This window comes from Nyctibius grandis, chromosome 4, assembly GCF_013368605.1.
Source record: "Nyctibius grandis isolate bNycGra1 chromosome 4, bNycGra1.pri, whole genome shotgun sequence".
Taxonomy (NCBI): Eukaryota; Metazoa; Chordata; class Aves; order Nyctibiiformes; family Nyctibiidae; genus Nyctibius; species Nyctibius grandis.
In genome coordinates this window covers 99,867,507-99,888,755 of record NC_090661.1, presented here as the reverse complement: position 1 = coordinate 99,888,755, position 21,249 = coordinate 99,867,507, and the positions used below count along the sequence as shown (strand labels likewise).

Sequence of the window (21,249 nt, the reverse complement as noted above, 5' to 3'; positions counted from 1 at the left end):
GTTCTTTTTATAAATGCCCTTCTCCAGCAACTTTAATGGCCATTCTAAGAAACTAAACGTCTGTGGCCAAAGTGCTTCCAGTACTTGGGGGCATGGGGAGGAGAAACAGTAGGGCCCTTGCTGTGACAGAAAATGTTGGAGGAGTGAGGCAGTCACAGCCGGCTTTGGGAAGCACCAGCACAGTGCAGTGTAATGTCTGCATTTCACTTTTCTGCCTTTGGGCTTCGTCTCTTGTTGAAGAGTAAGTAGGTCAAATTAAAGAGTATCCGCAGAATTTGTTTGCGTGTAATAATGCATTAATAACTTGATGAATCACATCATTGTTTTATCATTTCAGTGCTATAAATGCTCGATGGCAGAGGCTATTTGCAGACTTGTGTTTGGGATGCGTGATATGTAGAGTTTACTGATCGTGAGAGCAGCAAAGGTCACAAATGATGCACTGAACAAACGTTTTCCCTGTTTCTCAAATTCCTTTTTTCCTTTTTCTAAACATAGATAGCAGGAGTAATTTCTCACAGTATTTACTTCTGTGTGAAGATTCTTTAAATTGTTTTTATATTGCAAGTCTACCTGTCGGGCAATTACATCCCTCTCTTGTTTTTGCTTAGGCAGAGAATGCACCAAATGGACCAGAGTGTGGCTATGGTTCTTTCCACCAGCAGTATTGGCTGGATGGGAAGATAATTGCTGTCGGTGTAATTGATATCCTGCCCTACTGCGTGTCCTCTGTCTATCTGTACTATGATCCAGACTACTCTTTCTTATCTTTGGGAGTCTACTCTGCATTACGGTAAGAGGACATTTTTCTTGTCTGGTTAGACGTAATAGTAAGAATTGATACTTGTTCCTAAACCTGAGCTTTTATTTCCAATCTAAACATATGTTGGTAACACTATCTCTAGCAAAGTATTTGTGGTTTGTTTTTTTTTTTAATTCTCTATGGTTGCTGGCATTCCCAATAAATTTTTAATTGTCATCCTGGAATAGGCATGTATCTCTCTAGTTAGCTAAATACTTTTAAAGATTAAAAAAACACTCAGAAACAAAATACCTAGTTTTTATTGCCCCTAAAAATAATTTAGTATTGCTTAGTTTCAGCAGGAAAAGCCCCTTCTTTGTTTCAATAGAAATAATTCTTCCTTTGACCTTTCTCTTAGCCCAGTTACCAAATGAAATTAATCACTTTTATGGTTTTATGCACACTGAGATCATAAATAATAGAGTACCTAAAAACCGTTGTCTTCTGAATTAGTAGTCTCCCGCTCTACTAGCACTAAGTATATTTTTCAGGTATGTTAATCTCATTATCTTTGTCTTTAGAAAGCCTGATGGAGAGAGTAATCCTATGAATTTTAAAGCCTTAAATTAACTGTCAACCTAGTCTTGCAAAACAGTAGGAATAGTGAGTAATGCTTTTCACTGTGAATGAGACTTCTACGCTAAATTGCAAGTTACTGGTTTTCTTCCATAAGCAGTTTTATGATTCCATTATTATTATAAGGAAAAAAAACCCTAAATGAGTGGAAATATTTGTGCATCTCAATTTTCTTCTTAGCTTTTTTTGCTGCTTTGTTTACATGAATTAAGCTGGTCACAGACATGTGGTGTTCCCAGGGAGGTTCTCAGGAAGCAGCTGGGTTTGAACCTCATGCCAGACATGTCTATTTTCAAGTTTCCCTAGGTCTGAGAAGTTCTAGCAAAAGTCTTTACCTGTTGAGATTTGCACTACAGTTTTTCAGGTACGAAAGAAGCACTAGAATTCTGAGATCCAGCTTTCTTCTTTCTCCAAGGCATCCTGTTGAGAGGCTTCTTCTCTATAGGTGGAGTTTCTTAGCTATTGTTTAGTGTTACCCACCAGGGTGGGTAAATATGACTTTTGAAATATGTGAAGCACAAACACTATTTTTAGGAAACCTCTTCTTATCAGAGTTACTTCATATACTTCTGCAATAACTAATAAACTGTGTGCAATTTAATCTCTCAGGAGTCTGATCACTCATAATTTTTTTAGATTTTGATTTGGATCTTTTGATTTCCTATGAATCTTTTTTTTTTTTTAATTCTCCTTTTGGGTGTATTCTTCTCTTTGCAGTGGTGAATTTTGTGATTTCCGAATAATCTTTACACGAGTTGCTCAAATGCGTATGTCAAAGGGTTTTTCCCCACAAAGCTCACTGTTAAGTTGCTGACATCAGTCTAATGGTTTATTGCTGCTGAAATGAGATACTGCAATCGCTCCTCTCCATCTCTGCTATATGCTGGGCTTCTAGCAACCTTATATTTAGCCAGTTTAATTTACTGAGCAGAAGACTGTTTGCTTTAGCAACCTGGTTAATGAGCTGACTTGGCTCAGTGAAGAACCTGTTAACACCAGAGCTGGTGCAAGGGTTGTGATGGAGCCACAACATGCAGCTGAGAATGGCTAGGGAGCGAGAGAGCAGGACCTCCTCCCACTCTCTGGTCAGCTTTTAGGTCATTCAGGTCCTAAAGTGCAATTTCTGCAAGTATGTCGCCTTTAATAAGAGCTGATAACATTGCCTTCCTGTTGGCTCTCCCTGCCTTGTTCTAGAACGGTCCTTTATGAAGGAGAAACTGTAGAATCATAGAAGAGTTTAGGTTGGAAGCGCAAATCAGGGCTAACTTCAAAGTCGTCCATCAGCATTAACGTAGCTGTTGCTGTAGCATCTCCAGTGATCTATGTCTAAAAGATCATAATTTATTCAGATCTGAATTTATTTTATAAAATAAATCAGAATTTAAAAATGTAGAAAAAAAATGTTGGAACTATGATTTAGAATTGATCTTTTTTCTGTCTACTAGTGGTCTAGATTTTTAGAAGTATTTTATTACATATGCTAGATACTTGAAATTGGATTGTTTTTTTTTTTTGTGCAAGTTGAGCATATAGCATAAAATGCTAAGTCCTCCTAAGAGCTGTTTTTTAGTATTTGTACATGTCACATTACTTTATGTAATAATAGACTGACATAATCCATGCTTATGAATTCTTGAAATTATTTTAAATTTTCTACATGATAAATTTAAAACTTTGTCAGTGCAACATGCGTGTGTGGCTCAACTAGTGATGTGTGGCTCAACTAGTGAGAAAGCAGCTTATAAATTCTGCAGCATTTAAGGCAATAAAAATGAGTTCCCAACAGTCTTAGAGGGACCCAACCGTGTTCTTCTTTCAAAAAGGGGAAAAAAAAACTTGAGAGTTAGGGAGGATTTAGGAAGTTGCAAAGGAATCTGATACCTTCAAAGCTGTTGCCAATTTTACTCCGAGGAGGTTAAGCTGCATTGCAGTGCTGTCACTTCCACTTCATGATACTTTGAGAATTTTTGCTGCTGAGTTGTAGAAAGGATGGGATTTGAAGATCACTTGAAATATGGAGGCATGTAAGTAAAGAATGAGGGGAGAAGCAGCTACTTGTGAAACACCCGACTTACCAAAGGAAGAAAAATCAAGAAATATTGAGTGATTCTTATTCTTATTTGCAGGAAAAAGTTTAACCTTCCCCCTACTACCCAAAATCACAAATTGTAGAAGAGCACAGTATTCATCATCTCTGTTTTGTAAGAGGACAAGTACTTGAACTTCTTTTGGAATTGGGTCATGTAGCACTGAAGTACTAAGTCTGAATTTTGTATTGATGAAATTGATGTCTTCCTCACTAGTTGTCTACTCTTGCCAAGTGCTAACAGCCTTTATAACTCTTTAGATATGTACCATAATGGAAAGCTTTACAAAAAGGTAATTGCAAGTCTGTAGTGCCTTTTCCGCAGGGATTTAGGCAGAATGAGTGCAGGTGGCTGTGAGTTATGCATTACAGTGACACATGATTGCTGCTCCTGGTTTAAAATGATGGAGTTGGAGGATTCTCTTACGCTGGATCACAGCGCACACTCCAGACAGAGGAAGGAGAAGGATGCTTTAGCATTCCCCAATAAAACTTTGCCTGGAGTGGGGTTGACCGAATAGATGAAGGAAAGATGGAGCAAGAACTTGAGTTAAGGGTCCTTACCTAGGGCGTATCAGTGGGGACTGTAGTACATGCGAAGACACTGGCAGTAGTTCTGAGCAAGCTGGCTTTGGTATCGCGTGCACTAATTCGCTTGCACGAAGCTTTGTTGCCCATGGTAAGACTGCTGCTGCAGCCCAATTTTTACCTCATTACATTTACTTCACTGTCTGTTCACTTTGAGTCTTTTTGTTTTATTAAATCAGGCAGTGTTGTCCAATTGGAAAGAGCGTTTAAGAGATTTTTGAAATGCAGAGGTAATCGTTTTTCCCTGTAGTGTTCCAGCTTTTTGAATTGCAGAAAGGTCTTTGTTTAATTAGGTCAAGGATAATCTGCATGAAACAGTAAGGTGGTTTAACTTTATGCCGTGTCTTAAAGATTTTATATGTGAAGTGCATGTTTGTAGATGTTTGGGGGTACATAAACCTCACTTCTGGAATCTGTTGTATTTACCTGGATTTTCAGATATGGAGTAAGACAGTCTCCTTTTGGAACAGATGTATATTGATACAGTTATCATGGACCCATGATAGTCTCAGCAAACTGCATGCAACTGAAATGTTAGGTTTTCAGTGTATTTAAATGTCTTCATTACTAACTTAATATTAAATGATTAAAAAAAACCAGTATTTGTACATGCTTCCTATATGCACGTGCTCATATCCTCTTATCCCTTCAACATTGAAAGTAAGAACCAACATCCATATTTTATCAAATTTGGTACAAATGTGAACTGCAAAGTTAAAAGTGCTGTGAAAATGAGCATTATAGTGGAAACACTGGCAGAATCTTTGTAATAATACTATTTTCCTTGTGTTAGTAAAATAAAAAGCAAAGTTATGTTGGAATTCATTGACACATCTCTTTCGGAATAAATGAGAAAATCATACAAACAAACATGGGATAAGTGAAAAATACCTTTTTTGCATAAAGATAGATGTTTTTACATGTAAATTGCTAGAATGCAAATAAGAGAACAAACAGGAGGCTTATGTTTGAATGTTGTTTTTTAAAAATACTGTGATATTTTCCTGAGCCACGTTAGCCAGTCTGTGTACAACAGCTGGGCCAGATTTCTGCAGAATTCCAATGTGCATGAACGTTAACAAGAAACCTTTTAAATAGAGGCTCTTAGTCACTTTTATTTGGATTTCAAGTGAGTCAATTGGCAGGACAAAACACAAAGATTAAAGTATGTTTAAGCCTGACATGGTGGTTTGCATTTTGGCGATTTGTTTGTTTGTTTTTTAAGCATTAAGTTTCAGTTTATTATCCTTGGGGTTTTTTAAGCATTAGTTTTGAGTTTATTATCTTCGTTTTTTATTTATTAGAAGTCTAGTCCTTTAAATAGGTTAAGAGCCAGGTAGCTGTAAAATATTTCAATATGAAGAGGTAAAATGAATGTAAGAATTATATTCAAAAGTAATTAGTCTCTTCTTTCCTTTCACAGGGAAATTGCTTTTACTAGGCAACTTCATGAAAAAGCTCCTGATCTCTGTTTTTATTATATGGGTTTCTACATTCATTCATGCCCCAAAATGAGATACAAGGTAAAGTGTGTTTTTACTTATTTCCTTAGTGTACTATTATTAAAAGCATTTGACAGTGTTCATAGTAATATAATATTTTGTAATTGTCATTTTGGATTTTAATGTAGACTTTATATGGTTAAATTTGAACATTGGTTACTATTTAAATTGGCTTAGGATTTTTTTTTTTTTAAATTTAGCTGCATGTGTAATTTATTAGAAGTTGGCTTAAAAGCAGTTCACATGGAGAGGTTTTCAAGGCTGTCAGATAATAGTTTGTCTTTTGGTTACCTGGCTATCTCATGTTTACAGTATATCTTCCAATAGACTGAAATTCTCCCTTATTTAGGTTTGCATATTTGTGGAACTGTTGCTTAGTGACTGTAGGCTGTGATCACATGCCTTCGTGGTCTTGGCTGTACTTGGGTGTTTCCTCTTTTGTTTTTTGTTAAGAGATAGGGGACTTGCTTTGCTGATGAAACCACTGAGAAGCTAGGTTAGCAGCAATTTTGAGCCAGGTAGCATAGTTTTGAGGAAAGTGTCAGGAGAATCCTAGGATGTTTAGAAATGGAGGCTAGGCACAGCATCACCCTTTATATAAACAGTGTCTTTTGAAGAACACGTGCATGCTATACCTATTTACAGTGAAGTCACAGGATTTTGGAAATCTTTGAAAATTTTCTTTCTTCTAATCACAGATTGTGAGCAGTGGAAATGCGTAAGCTGACATTTGTATTTGATTTTTGATGGAAACGCAGCACTACTGGTTTGCACTGTACAGCTTGCTCTCTCTGCTGATTGAGGAGGGATAGCTGGTGAACTGGGATGTATAAGGAACAGTGACTTTATGATGTCGATTTAAGGAGTTTGACACTGTTCCACTTTGCATGGAGTAAAACTCGGTCTTCTGTATGAGACGTGGTTGGAGTAATTGGGGATCTGTGCAATGAACTGTTGTACTCGTATTACAGTCCAAGACTGATGCGTTAATATTGTGCACATGAGGACATAACTGGATGTTTTGGTTTTAAATACACGATTCCTAGATTGGAGGTATAGATATCCAACAGCAAGCATTAAAGCCTTGTTCTGAATGAAGTCCAGTTGAAGATCGGAGGCCTGAGTGTCCTGGGAGAGGATCCCCCAGTCAGGAGTCCTGTGGCTCAGTAACAGAGTTGACAAACTCTGGATTATCAGGCAGGAAGGTTAATTTAATGGTTAATGAGCATCATCTACCCCATGGATCAGACGTAACTACAGAAATTTTTAAAAATAAAGCTCCCTTTTGCCTCTCTGTTCCCTTCCCTTTCCTTTTGTTCCCAAACAGCTTGCATTTGCTTGCAATGTGATTTTAAAACAGTGGAGTACCAGTGAAATTACTGAAGATGGGGGAAGGGAATATATTTCAATATTAGGTTAGTTCCCAGCTTCTTTCAGATTTGTTCCCATGTATGGGTTAATATTTATGAACTAGTAAAATAAAATCTACATTAAATTGAGACAAAAGAATTTCTGTAGTCCGATTAACTATATTAATATGGAAAAATACTATGAAAAACCTTCTGCAATGGCTTTGTTCCATTTTTTTCTGGGTAGGTTAGGGTAATACAAGATTAAAATGGTTCTCTGAAGAAATTCATGACCTTGTGGTAAAACTTTTCAGGCTCTGTTAGATGTGGTAGTTCTTATGTTGGAAAATAGTCCCCTGGAAAATTTTCAACGACTCATAAGATGCAAAGTCTTTTTCCTAATACATTTTGGAGCCTGTGATAAAATTTTAAGTATAAGAAAGTATTTTACTTTAGGATGATGTTGGTCTCAAGCTTGCTTCTTATGTGTTTAAGTACTCTATATGTACTCATTAATACTTTTCAGTTAGACATTTGTTTACAAACATAGTTACAGAATTACAGAAATAAAAGAACCACCTTCAAGCGAACAGCCATATCAGAGAGATGCTTGAGAGTATCCTGGATTTTTTTCCTGTACTGATACTGTGTTATCCTGCATCTTTCTAAGTAAAAAATTTTACTCCATGGCTCCGTGTTACTAAATTCACATTTTCCACTACTGAACTCCTTGAGATCCTTTCTGTTCATTCCATTACAATTCTTTGATACTGATTTTGAGTCTTGTGGTGGGTGACACCAAACAGATTTTGGGTTTGTGCTTCTGGTGTAAATAATAAATGTACTTGCTGCCCTGCGTTTGCTGTTTAGATCTCTGCTCACCTTAAATCAAGCTAAGTTCTTGCATTGGGAAGGGGTTGTTGGTGAAGTTTTCTTTGTGAGTTTCACAGTTTCTGGGTTTTCTGAGGCTTTTTCAATGTCAATATTCGCATGAGAATACTGCAGGTGGAGCAGGTATCACTTGTTTTGGTCAATGATCTGCTTTCCCTGCAGTCACTCTGCTAAGCCTGTAAATAACCATCAGCGTACTTTGAAGTGTGTAACAGATTTAATGTCTTCTTGCTGTGTTATCTCTGTGTACCGTTTTAAGACCTATGATGTGAAGAGGTGTTTTGACTGAAATCTTTATCCAGACTTGTATGCAGGCCAAAGTAAATGGAATTATTTCAAACAGTCTCCTTTGGTATCAAGGCATGGCCAGACTTCAGATAGATGGAATACTAGAAAGGGTTCTGAAATGTCAGAAAAGAAACAAAAGGCTGATTCATCTGTGATTAATCATTCTTAAACTAAATACCTCGGCCTGACTGTGGTCATAAGCGGTGCCCCTGGAATTTTATGGCACTTGAGAGCCAATTTCTTTGGCTGCTTTCAGGAATTTCAGCATCGCTCCTCCTCCAGCAGTGAAATGTATCCAGTGGTAGCCTGGACTTCCACGTCCATGGGATCCACAAAGGTCTGGCTTATCCTCACTTGTTCTGACTCTTTTGCTGTTTCTGACCATGGAATTTAGTTAACCTTTTCAATAAGCTGGGATTTGCCATATAAGCTGAAATGTGTGAGGGAAAGAGACTTAATGTGACGTGACTTAATGTGATCCTCTATGGTTTTGGGGGTATAAGCACACGCTGTTACGGTTCTGCCGCAGAGCAGCAGACAGCTTTGCAAAATGTGTCACTAGTTCCACGGAAAAAGAGCTGTCATTTTTATACCTCTGTGTTTGGCCTTTTTATTCAGCATGTATCGAAGCTGCTACCAGCTGTCAGCCTGCTTTTCTCACTGGTATTACTCTTTACCTTGATAATGGGAAAAGATGATAAGCTGAGAGTAGTTTGGAGGACTTGGAGTTGCTCTGCTCAAGTCTGTTAGCACTTGTACTAGTAGCTTTTCCAGGATTAATTTTGTTGGTTTATAGGAATAAATATACATTCAAATTAGTACAAACCATATGTTTTTTGTATAAACAGGACATAAATAGTCAACTAAATATTCTGAAAAGTCAATACTTGTTATGAAGTGCCAAGTTGTTGCTTGCTGTACCATTTGTTAATAAAGAACGGAAATATCTGGGTTGAAAAACCATTGTCTACCCTAAGAAAGCAATAAAAGTTTTGGCAACACAGTGGTTTTGATTTTTTTTTTTGGCAAGACTGGTAAAAACAAACAACAAAATAATAAAGGCAGAAGCATACAATAATAATAAAGCCCTAAAAATTATGAGTTGCAGAAGTGGAGGGAAAATCCCTATTTATCTGTATGTCTTGTTAACATTACTTTTCACTGCCTCCCTTCCTCCTTCCGTCCATTTCTTTATCGGACTTCCCCACTGGCCAGGATGCTCCTCTACGTTAGCACCAGCAGCTAAGATTGAACACGCATTTCTTCAGAGCTGTGAGCTTACCCCATGTGCTTCTTCTAATGGTTTGGGTTAGTGGCTGAGGGAAGACGACTACTCTGAATTCTATTGGAGTTATGGCATTAAAACCCAAAGGGATTTTGAGAAGTCTTTTAAGGTGGCTGGCCAAGACTTCCAAAAGTAATTTGGATGATTGACTTGGTCTACACATGTTAAATGCTTCTGAAAATCAAGTTGCTTTAATATTCCTTCAAGTTGTAACTAACACAAGAAGTCCTTATCTCTCTACACATATTTTATCAAATGTGTTTTGACTAGAAGGTTGGCTGGCTGTTTTTTGGATCTGATAAGTCATATGCTGTATTCAGGATTGCAGTGTCCCTTACAGCTTGCTGCTCCCCTCTTTTTCTTTTTTTTTTTCTTTTGTTCCTTTCTTCCATAAAAGCTTTCTCCTTTCACCTTTCCTCATCGGGAAGACTATTACTAAATACTTAGAGCCCACACTGAGTAAATGTAACTAAACGTGTTGGAATAAACAACTGTGAGAATGTGGAGCAGAATAAAAAATACCATGGGTGAAAAATTATTAGTTCTTTGGTTCTTGTTGTAGTGCTAGTGATATATATTTAAAAGTATTTCTTATTTACTTTGAACAGCGTCTTACAAAGTGTTTGAGGCCACTTTCTAGGTTGCTTTTCTTTTTTCTTTAGGACATTTCTAGTCAGGTTGTGAAAACTACATTATTATGAGCATCAAAAAGCAGGAGTAAGGAGGTGCTCTGTTCTGGATAACAACAGCCATTACTGAATGCTGACAGTGGATTTCTACTGAAAATACAATTATTAAAAGCAGAGTATCAGTTTCCATGTTGTTTTCATAGCAGCTAAAGATAGTGAATGCAATTACTTCTTTATTTTTTTCCTAAGCTGCTGTTTTATACTGTGTGTAATTGGTAGATTATTATAGTTTTTCCTTGGTGCAAGTGTTGCAGCTGTGATGAATTTCACACAGCATTTGCAGGGTTAAAACCGGTTGGAATTCCATTTTTCTACTAGAAACAAACAGATCCCAGCCATGTCTTTTTTTCTTAACGTTATTTTTCCTTTTAAAATACTTGCAATCAGGACTTATTTTTTTGTCAGTTAGAACTCCCTTGGGAAAAATGTGAACATGTCCCTGGGGCTTTATTTTTCTAATTTTGGAAATGTGGATTTCTTTTCAGTTGTTTACTTGAAGTTTAAGATGATTGAAGTGTAGCAAAACTGAAGTGAAAATAATACATATATTTATGTCTGTTTGTATTATTTGTAGACTTTTATCAGGGCAGAAAGAAATGTCTGTTGTATAGGTCTCAGCTGACCTCTGAAGTGGACAAGTCTCTTTCTCATTACTGTACTGCCCCTTGAGAAAATAAACGTGTCCGTAAGCAGAAGTTTTGGGGTATCTATTGTACAGTCTTTGAAGGAGTTGTATCTGAAAGTAAGTTTCAGAGTGAAGTTGTATTTGTGAGACATGGCCTTTCTGCAGTTTCAGCTGTATACCTGTAACTTTTTATTTGATGGGTCTTTGATTACAAAACAAATTTCCTCAAATTGAGGAAACTTTTTTTTTTTTATGCTTTACTTCTCTATACTGGAGAAATAAATGTTATTAAATAGGAGTAGGCCCTCTTAAAACTATCTGTTTGTTATCTTTCATATGAGGCTTGGACCAGGTTACAGTATTTTCATTCAGTCTTTAAAAAACCAAACACATCCCTCCACCCAGAACCAACCAAACGAAAAATGCTAAAAGAACCAGTTCCCATATAGATTATTTCAGAAAAATGTTCGAAGTCATACACTGTGTCTTTTAAGTAATTCCAAATATGAGGTGATTTAAATACCAGACTTGAATCTTGATGTTTCAGTGATTTTGATTATGATAATATTGATGCTACTAATGATTTTAGTATCTATCAGTAAAGATTCTTTGTTCAGCATCCAACAGGAGTATGTTTGTGCATAAGGAGATACATATTAAGGATTCACAGTTCAGATGTTTTGAAGAATAATCATAAAAATGCGATAGAGATGGTATTTACTACCTACATATGCACATCAATAGGGATAAGTTCTACACCTTTTACTTGTTACAGGAATTTTATTAGCTTGGGACAACTTCCCTGTAGTGTTTCTTTGATAAATGTGATTTTGTTAATTTGTGCAAGGCTTAAGTAAAATATAAAATCTAACCTTACTTTCATAAAAGCACAAGAATAAGAGGAACAATTTGTTAACTTGTAGCCCAATTCTGTACCAGTGGATGTTTTCAGTTATTAAAGGTAACTTGACTGTCTCTGTCAAGAACTGCTAAAAAGATTTCAGGATCATGTTAATAAACCTGAGGCAAACCATCTTCTGAATGATAATAGCTGGTAGAAATTTGTCATGTCTAATTCATGACTCTGCATAGTCATAAATTCACTGCTTATTGCTGACTTGTACTAAATCTTATTTGAAGGCTTATTTGGGGACCCCATAGCAACCATTAGCAATTAAAGTGAGAACTGTAAACTGTGAAATATGTAGACAAGAGAGACGTGGGTTTTGTTTGGTTGGGTGGAATAATATGCTTCACAATTCAAGTGTCTTTAATTTTTCTCCATCTGAGGAATGAGGTCACAACTCACGTTTCAGAATGTTCCAATTATAGTTCTATAAATCCATTAGTCCTTACTAGTAAGTGTAATAATGCATGGAATTGAGTGTATTTTTAAAGTTTCTAACAAGCGAATGAATATAGTCCTGCTTTGTGAGCTTCATTTTTTGTTGATTTAATAATTTTTGGATGGTCCTCAAACACTAGTTAACATTCTTTGCTTCTGAATTTTGCCTGTCTACTTGTATCTTTGTGGGTATTCCCAAAAGTGAGTGAATTTGAATATGCAGAGATAGACATCTTACAATGCCATGATGCAAAAGGTTAAAATATATTTATGAAGATAATGCTCTTCACTTTTCCTAACATGGTCTCTGGGTGAAGTTGTCCATAGCCATGCCAGTTTTCAAGTGTTGGGCAAAATATCAAAGTTCTTGTGTCCTGGAGAAAAATCAGCCCTTTAAATGTGTCACTGAAGTGTAAGTCCTTGAAACGCTGGTTAGTTTTATCTATGCACCACGTTTATTGAATCTGGTAGCACTTGGAGTATTGGATCTCTCATTTAACTTCAAATCTGATTGCTCTTACTGTATTCTTTCTTATTTTTGCTGTTTCGCTGATTACATTAGCTCTAATTAGGCAATATTGTCAAGTGGAATTTATTTGGTCTGAAAGCCAGGAGCTCCTGCTTTTCCTGGCTCTGCCATATTTCACATTGTGGTCTTTACAGTAGGAGCTGGCTGACAAGTCAGTTAATCTACACAAGAGATGTTTTTTCTCCAATTTTCCAGGAAAGATTTAATGGTAGATACTTTAATGAGGTCTGGTTTTACTAAGACCTCATTAATTTTACAGAGGTATCACAGTACACTTCTCTGAAGTGTTACATTTCATCTAGATGACAATTCATTATTTTGAATGATTATTTTCTTTGAGTTTGTTTAGCTGGTGACTGTACTGAGTCTCCAAGTAAAAGTATATTAATGAGGTTCTATTATTTATCCTCAATCCTGATATTAAACACAGTGCTGCGAACAGGCTAGTTTGCTCAGTTCAGCATCAGTGTTTGAATGGGAATGAGAGTCCCAGGCTCCTATGGAGGGGAATTATTTGGAACTAGTGCAATCATAGAAAAGTAGACTTGTTGGGGGCCATGGGGGATTATGTAGACCATCCCCTTATTCCAAGGCAGGATCAACTATATTTGTGTTAACTTTTAAGACCTGTTGGACATATGTGTGCTGGAAGTCTCCTTCGATAAACTTACACACATCTCCATGCATTGATGGTTATATCCCTATATATTCTTGTGCTTTCTTAGTCTGACCTGAACTTTTCTTCCTAAAGGATATTACATTTTGTCCTGCCTACCATGCACATAAAAAATCATGTTTGTTCTTCTTTTTTTTTTTTTTTTTTGCAACACTCTTCTTTCTAAACCTGATGGCTACCATCATGTCTGCACTTCTGTCCTAGAGAATGATGTCTAAAATTAGGCCTTCTGTCTAAGGCCCTCAGACGCTGATGTCAGCTTCTACCATTTGTTTACGTAACATGAGTTATTGCCTTCATTGTAGTAAAGAAGATAGTAGACTCTGGAGGCAAGGAGAAAGGGTGGAAAAGATAAAAAAAAATGGGAATTGTTGCGAGTACAGAGTTTTCAGAATGGGCTAAATTGGGACTCGGGCTGGGTTATTTTTAGTGTCAAGGTTTGTGACTGACTAGGAAAGCACATGCGTACATGCTCTTGAAGCTCTCTGCTGTTCATTCTAGTTTAGCTAAGTCTCTGTTCAAAGTTGCATTTTTCTTTCTTTCAGGAGAGAATATTGCATTAAATGAGGTGACAAAGCATAGAGGGTTTTATGGATGTTCCTTACAGCACCTAGGAGATCTTCTGGATGAGTTTTGTCTTCCTTATTTTAGGAAATTATTATTTATAGTATTATAGTAAATGCTGGCAGTGGCAGCTCAAAGAAAGTAACAAATTAAGAATAAGCAAAACCCAGAGCAAAGATGTGTTAGTACTGGATTGCAGATGATGGTAATTAATGGTGTTTTCACACCACCTGCATATCACTAGTAGGGGAGGAGCTTACTTTGTGTTACCCTGTGGTAGCCACCAACATTATTCAGATGCAAATGATTTAAAAACAAATCTATGCTCCCTTTAATTTGTATTAGAGGCAGTAGTCAAAGTTTCTGGGGCCTGGCAGGCTCTTGGGTGGGGCTGTGTTTTCATGAAGACTATCATGAGGGCACTGGAGCTCTGGGAGATTGCACAGAGCAGGGCCCTGAGCAGAAGGGTCAATGGAGAAGTGAAATATTTTTGTTACGGCTTCTTTAAAGCTTTTTCTTAATCTAATAAAATCAACTCCCAACAGCTTTCAAAGGTTACCTGATTGGGGAGGCCTAGCGAGACCTGGGAGCTTCACGAACTGTTGTCTTTTGAGTGTGAAGTGAAAAAAAACCCACAAAACCCCCTTGCTGTTTCCAGATGCTGCCCTGAGGTTTCCACTTATGTGAGAGAGTTAATGACTGCTGAAAACTTTATTTTGTTTAGTTGTTTTCAACTGAATAACTGAAGTGTTCTAAAAGGTATGACTGAAACTGTTAAGAGTAGTTTTTTGGTGTGTTAGAGGCATAGGATAATTTTGAGATTCTTACTAGAAAGGTTTCAAGGGAGTAGATAATCTTTTTAAATAGAATACTATACTGTTTGCTTCCTTCCCCTTTCTTGGTGGGAATAAAAATGTGTTCACAAATAACACTGAGCTAGAATGACAAAAAAAGGGTATGAAAATGACCCCATTGTCAACTAATTGAAGAAGAATGGGTTCGTGGAGCAAAAGTACACAGGAACCAAATTCTCTGTTCATCCCACCACAAATGCGCTGTTGTTTTATGAATGGACAGAAGACAAGATGAGCTTTTTGTTCCACTGGTTTTATTTATTTATTTAAGATATTGAGGCTAGTGTTCTGAAGGACTACTTAGTGCTAATATGGTCAGTAAAGTTGACCCATGACTTATTTTATGAATTATCTTTTTTACGTTCTTTTCATTTTAGTCTTTACCTGTTGGCATCGTGTGGCTTGCTATTAATTGTTTTTAATTATTTAGGGGAAAGGAGAGGAAAGCAGAGAGATATTACAGTATATTTGGGGGGGCTTTCTACTCTTTGCATCCTCCATTTAGATATTACAGTGGCAGTGAAGGACACTGAGTGAAAAACTGTAGTGCCAGCTGAAAGCCAGAGAGATGGTGCCAAGTCCTGCCCCTGCTTCTCAGTTTGGGCAATCTGAGGATGCTGTGCGGGGAGATCAGGTGGGAAGGTCTCCATAGGGAGAAGCTTTGCGGCTGCTCCACCACAATTCCTGCTAAATTAGGTGCGGCATTGAGAAGGGATCCAAAGGACAGCACCTGTGCAGCCTAAATTATTGCAAGATGGTGTTTTATGTGTTTCTCATAAATAGTTGTGGGCTTCTAATAGAGCTCATTTTGTAAGCCCTGACTGAAAGTTTATTTTAGAAGATAAATTGGTTTCTTTCTCAGAATTGTATCTGTTTTACTGTTTGTTGCTGATGATGGTTTAATAGATTTATAAGCACAAAATGACTCTCTGTCAGTGGGGGATGGTAAAGAAACTCTGTACTTTAAATGTCATCTTGATCACACTGATGACTGAATTGTTAGTCCTCAAATGCCTGTACTAACAGCCCCATCTTCTGATGAAGTTTTGAATGATAGTACATTTATCTCCTTTACTTGTGATGTGGGAAGAAGTTCGTGTGATGAGCCAAAACAAAAGATGATAATATTCCTCAAGCCAATACCCATTAAGTTGGAAAAGTTGCAAACTGCCACAAAAGTATCTAAAATCTCTGGTGCACTGTAAGCTAAATCCTGCGTAAGATGGGCTTCCTTTAATCCTCTTGCCTCTGCAGTGGTTGCCTGTCTTTAGAGCAACAACAAACAAGAATGAGTGTGAACCTTCTCCTGAGAGTCTCTTAAAGCTGCAGATATTGTTCCTTCCTTGAGATTTATGAACTCTTTCTGGGTTTACAGCCAAATCTTTGGCTCCTGGCTGCATTAGGTTGCTTGGACAGTGCAACACCAACAGAAAACTTCCCTAAAGGAGCAGTTGGAGACCTTCTGCAGGGGGTGGTGGTGGAGTTGGAATGTGCCACGCTTCTGCCAAGCCTTGTCAGTGTAACAGCCTCCCAGCGCCCACTGCAAGCTGCTGTACGTCGATGGCTTTAGATGCCACCAAGGCTGAACAGGAGGCAGAAAAGTTTAGAAACATTTTTGGCCACTGTCCTTTAGATGTGTAGATCTGGATTAAACTATTGTGTCAATATTTACTGGCATATGATGGCAAGCATTCAGGTATTTATCATACTTGGCTCTCTGTTTTTAGAGTTGCGTTAAAAATGCATGGAAGTGCACGAAACTGCTTTCTTGTTTCAAGATATGCATGCACATGAATACAGTGTGGAGCTGTATTGATTTTAAAATACAGCAAGGTGATTACCTGGGCAATTTTTAATTATTTTAACTCTGAAAAGCGAGGATTATAAACTGTTAGAATGTCAACAAAGTGCCTGATTTTTAAAAGTGCAGTTCTAATTTTAATACTCCCCTAATCTATATTTGGATGGATGTTTAATATACCCTTGAATTACCAGATTTTGGTATGAACAGGACATAACGTAGCATATGGTATAGTTACTGATTCCAGCCCATTTGCCTTCAAACTTGTTTTCTTCTGGAAAGGTGATTATAAAGAAAACACTTTCCAAACATCTGGCATTAAGAGAAAACTGAAGTGTTGATGTTTCAGCTCAAAGACTTTGGGGATACTTAATGTTAAACAGTATGTTTTCCTAAACGTACAAGTTAGACGTTTGTGTACCTTTTAATGGTAATAATTCGGATGAAAGCATAATAGTAAATCTGTTCTAACCAACTATGAGAATAGTGTTGGGCAGTTTTACAGAGCCACAAGCATGCACGTGTGCATTTACATTGCTAATAGATGCAAAATCCACACGCAGAATTACCGCGACAGAATTTGCTACTATAATTTCATTTTATTCACTTTTGTGTAATAAAAATGGACTAACTTGACAAGAATTCCGATTCTAGAAGTTCAGTATTTTGTTTATAATTAAGGAGACAGAATCCATTAACATAAGAAGGAGTCTGAAAATAAGTCAATGTCAAAAAGAACACATTGAAAGGATACAACTATTTTTACTATTATGTCCTCAGGCAGTTATTATTCCTTGCAAAATAGGTTAACAAAAATTCAATACATCATATTTTCTATGTCTTATTCCTACATTTGTTTAGTGTTCCTATATTTGGATTCCTTCCTATATTTAGCGTGGTCCCAGAGGGACTCAAACGCATTGAAGCTCAGAAACTCTCCGGCTCTCTGTTTAGTATTTATTCTGGCAACTAATACAGCTACAGCCTGTTTTTCAGTTTCGAGTGTTTAGGCAGAGAAGATGAACGGAAGCGGGTATGGGCTGTGGTGGCAGTTCAGATTCCACTTTCTGCAGTGTTGGGATTTTTGGCTCTTATCGTAGGCGTTTGCATGCGCTGGAGGGGAGGCGTGATGCCTCGCTGCTTTACACACTGCCAGTTTTGGAGACTACAGACCGTCTCTCCTACGGTGACAAAAGTTGCACATTTTTTCAGTACAAATATTTGCCTCATTTTGAGACTCTTGCAGTGAGATCAAGAATGGCTTCAGTCCAGACGTGTGGATTGTGAGCTCCACATGCTGAGATGGTCCCAAGGTGAGGTAGGATGGTCTCCTGCTGAGAACGGACTCCTCGGAGAGCCCAGAGAGGCTTTGTTTACAAATTCTCCTCTCCCAGCAAACAAAGCAAGCTTGTTTAACAAACACTTGACAAACAAAAAGGACCTAAAATTAGAATGCTTATTTCATGAATGAAAATTTACTGTGAAAATAAACATTTTTAGGGACAATAGAAGAAAGTTCTTTTAAAGTGCACTTCTTTTGATTCTTTCCAGAATTTTTGTACAGATACTTGTTGATACTTTGTACAGATAGCTTTACTTGCTTTTAAGTTTTAAGTTCTAACACATGCTTGGAATACTGTGGTAAAGTAAGCCTTTTAATTTAGTTATTCATTTTTTTAATCTGCAGATGTAGGGGAGACAAGTAGGTTTAGATTTTTTAGCAGAGGTGTGTTACTCTATCCTGATAATATAAATTGTAGACACTTAAACGCTGAGATATATCATTGCTTTATTTTCTCCTTCAGATTTTTAGTCTGAATAATATCTTTTTGTGTGTGTTAAGGATGTGTTATCTTAAATTTCATAGTAGTATTTAGTCAAGATCCCACAGAAATGAAGGGTTTATACTAATAAGTTTTCCTGTGCTGTTTTTTCTATGTTGGCCTCCAGCTTCACTCTTTTCTACACTCTGAACTTTACTGTTAACACCTATTTGCATGTATGTTCCACTGTTGTTGAAATTGTTTCTTCAGTACCGGGTTGTGTATATTTCAATGTTGAGTGAGCAAAGGAAAATTATTTGGCTTTTACTTGTTTGTTTTTTTTTTATTGTACACGTCAAGCGTACCATATATTGATAGACAGCCTTGAAGTTAAAAATCTTGTACTGTTCTGAATTACCAACTCAAAATATTATTTCTTATTCTTAGATATATGAAAGCAAATAGAAATTAAAAAAGCTGGAGTGCCAATTTTAGAAGTGACATTGTTTTCAACATGATTTGGTTGCATAAATACTGTAAATGCTTTTGAAAATCCCGCATAACATTGTAATCTAAAGCCAGCATCTTTCATCTTAATTCTTAATTAGGAGTATATTTCAACTGGTGAATATCAGTTTTTCACAACATGAAAAGCTGTCAATTAGTCTAGTATTTATTATGTCTTCAGATATTCCACAGACTGAGTCAATACCTGGGCGTGAAGGTGAAGTATGAAATTATTTATTCAGTATAAGACCAGACTGTCCTGGGTAGGTCTTATTTTCTTGCCCTCAGAGTCTTGTCTGGATAGATTTTTGGCAAGTTCTGTGTGTTTCTGGCTGAGTTTTTTGGAAATGCTATTAGAGGCAGAAGCAAGACTTTGGGAATGTCTAAGTACAGAGGTAGTATTCCCAGTGGTGGTGTGATGGGTATAGGAGGCAGTGCAGAGAGCGATCTGACCTGTAAGGCTGAGCAGAAGAAGGGGCAATGAGTAGCAAGTGGTAGCCCGTGCTCTGGGTGGCCTGTGGCCCTGGGGTGGTTGAGTGGGATGAAGGGTTGAGTTTTGGAGCGGGGAGAAGAGAAGGTTTGGGGCTCCAGGGAAAACTCTTGAGGAGAGTCGTTGGAGAGATGCTAGGAAAGATGGGGAAGGCTTGGACGCTGATGAGCACTGGGGCTTGCTGGGGAAAACGGCACAAGGGCTTGGAGGTAACCACAGAACACAGCAGCTGTAGTGGGGAGCTTCATTTGAAGATAGACATACAGGCAAACAATGGGCAAAAGGGTTAAAAACACAGAGAAATTCATGGACAGGAAGAAATACAGGTTTCTGTGCGCCCTGTCAGTGCACAGTAGTGAACAGTTTTATCCAGAAGCCAAGAAGCTATGGTTGGGTTAAGTTGTAAGAGTAATGCATGTGTTATGCATGTATAAAAAGAGTAAACTGGGGACTTCATAGATACCTGAGAAGTAAATACTGTATGTTGCCATAGAATATACCTGCTTTTCTTGTGCCATCCTTTAGAATTATTCAAGGTCTTTATTGCTTTAGAAGATGAGAAAAAGCAGATTTGAAGTGAGTCATATGAGTAAGGGTAGCAGGTTTAGTCCCTGTTTTCTTTTAACCATCACAAAGGATTAAAAAGTTAATTTGCCTTGGTTTACTTTTTGGTACATCATAATCAAGGTCAATGTTTTTAAAAAAATTAAAATAAGAAATTATGCACACTGCCCTCACACCCATTTCTGTTGTGCTGGTGGTTTAGTTCTGTTGAATGTTAATATTCTTGTTCCCTGTGCAGTTGTACAGAAAAATATTTTAAAACATGCTCACTTTCATTTAAATTCTATTGATTTCATTTTGTGTTTGGCTTTTTTTTTTCTATTAACTAAACATGGTCTGTACTGTTTTTACTTTGATAACTAGATGGTAGAAGCCTCTTTGACAGGGCATTAATTTAGCTTTCCTGTGGAGTACGTCTGTAAACTGCTTAGATGAATGCTGTTCTTTTAGATATGACTCCAGCTAGTGAGGTAGTAATGAATGTTTAAAGCTATTTGATACCAATGTGACAATTTTGTGTATGTAAGTGTAAAGTGTAAGTATGACATATTAGGTTGTGCATATTTTTCCTGTGATTATTTCACTTTAAGTTAAATATAAGAAAATAAACTTTAATACTTAATTTCATACATTTAATTAAATGAACTCAAAAAATATTGTCAGTTTATGGCAACTCTTCAAGAGAAAGATATGGGATACACATGATTGAAACACTTCTCTTTTATTTTTCTTTTTTTTCCTTTTTTTCTTTTGCTTCTCACAGCTGCCAAAATAAACTCCTCCTCAGATAGACCTAAGTCAACATAGTTGGTGTGTCCCTAATGAAACATTCCTCTTGAGGCCCCTACTTGGGTTTTATCTTTTTGTCGTAGTTTTTTTTAATCTCTCTTTCCAAGTTTAATGCTAGAGTCTCCTTAAGAATTTCTGCAGCAGATTTAAAGTAAACAAGTTCCATTTCAGTTATCATATGATTTTTATTTGCAAGACCTTTGTTTTTTGAAGTAAAAAGATAAAGCATATTACATTTTTTTTCCTGTAATATACTTGGTATTTTTTTAAGTTGCTGAAAAAGTTGACTAAAATTCAGAGAAGCTAATATTCATCAAATGTGCAAGGTTAACTCTTCTTTCTTACTGTTTTCCACTCAAGCTTTTTAAAACTGTGCTACTTTTTTTTAGGATTCTTGAGTAGCTTCTCTATGGGCAAGAGAGATACTAGCTTTCCAATTCGGAAGTATGTCCATGTGGTACCATCTTTAATTAGCTTGTTCCCAACTGGATGTTTAATGTCAATTTCCACTAAATGTTAACTGGTTTTATATATTTTATTTAAAATCACAAAGTCATGATTTTTCCTGTAAAATTTTTGAGCATGTGGCTGTTTTAATTTCATAGGGAATCTCGGTCTAAAAATGTGTACAAATACACCTTGAGTTTGAAACATTATTTAGAATTTCAGTCTTGTTTTGATGTCAC

General features: G+C 36.9%; 1 protein-coding gene across 4 annotated transcripts in view; it reads left to right on the top strand.

The window, feature by feature from the left end:
* The window catches only part of ATE1 (arginyltransferase 1), an 82,375-nt gene that overhangs the window by 29,235 nt on the left and 31,891 nt on the right, over nt 1-21,249 (top strand). For all 4 annotated transcript variants that reach the window (XM_068399296.1, XM_068399294.1, XM_068399295.1 and 1 more), the window contains exons 9-10: nt 612-793; nt 5,476-5,575. In XM_068399296.1, coding sequence (XP_068255397.1) covers nt 612-793; nt 5,476-5,575 — 282 coding nt within the window. The remainder of the gene's footprint in view (nt 1-611; nt 794-5,475; nt 5,576-21,249) is intronic.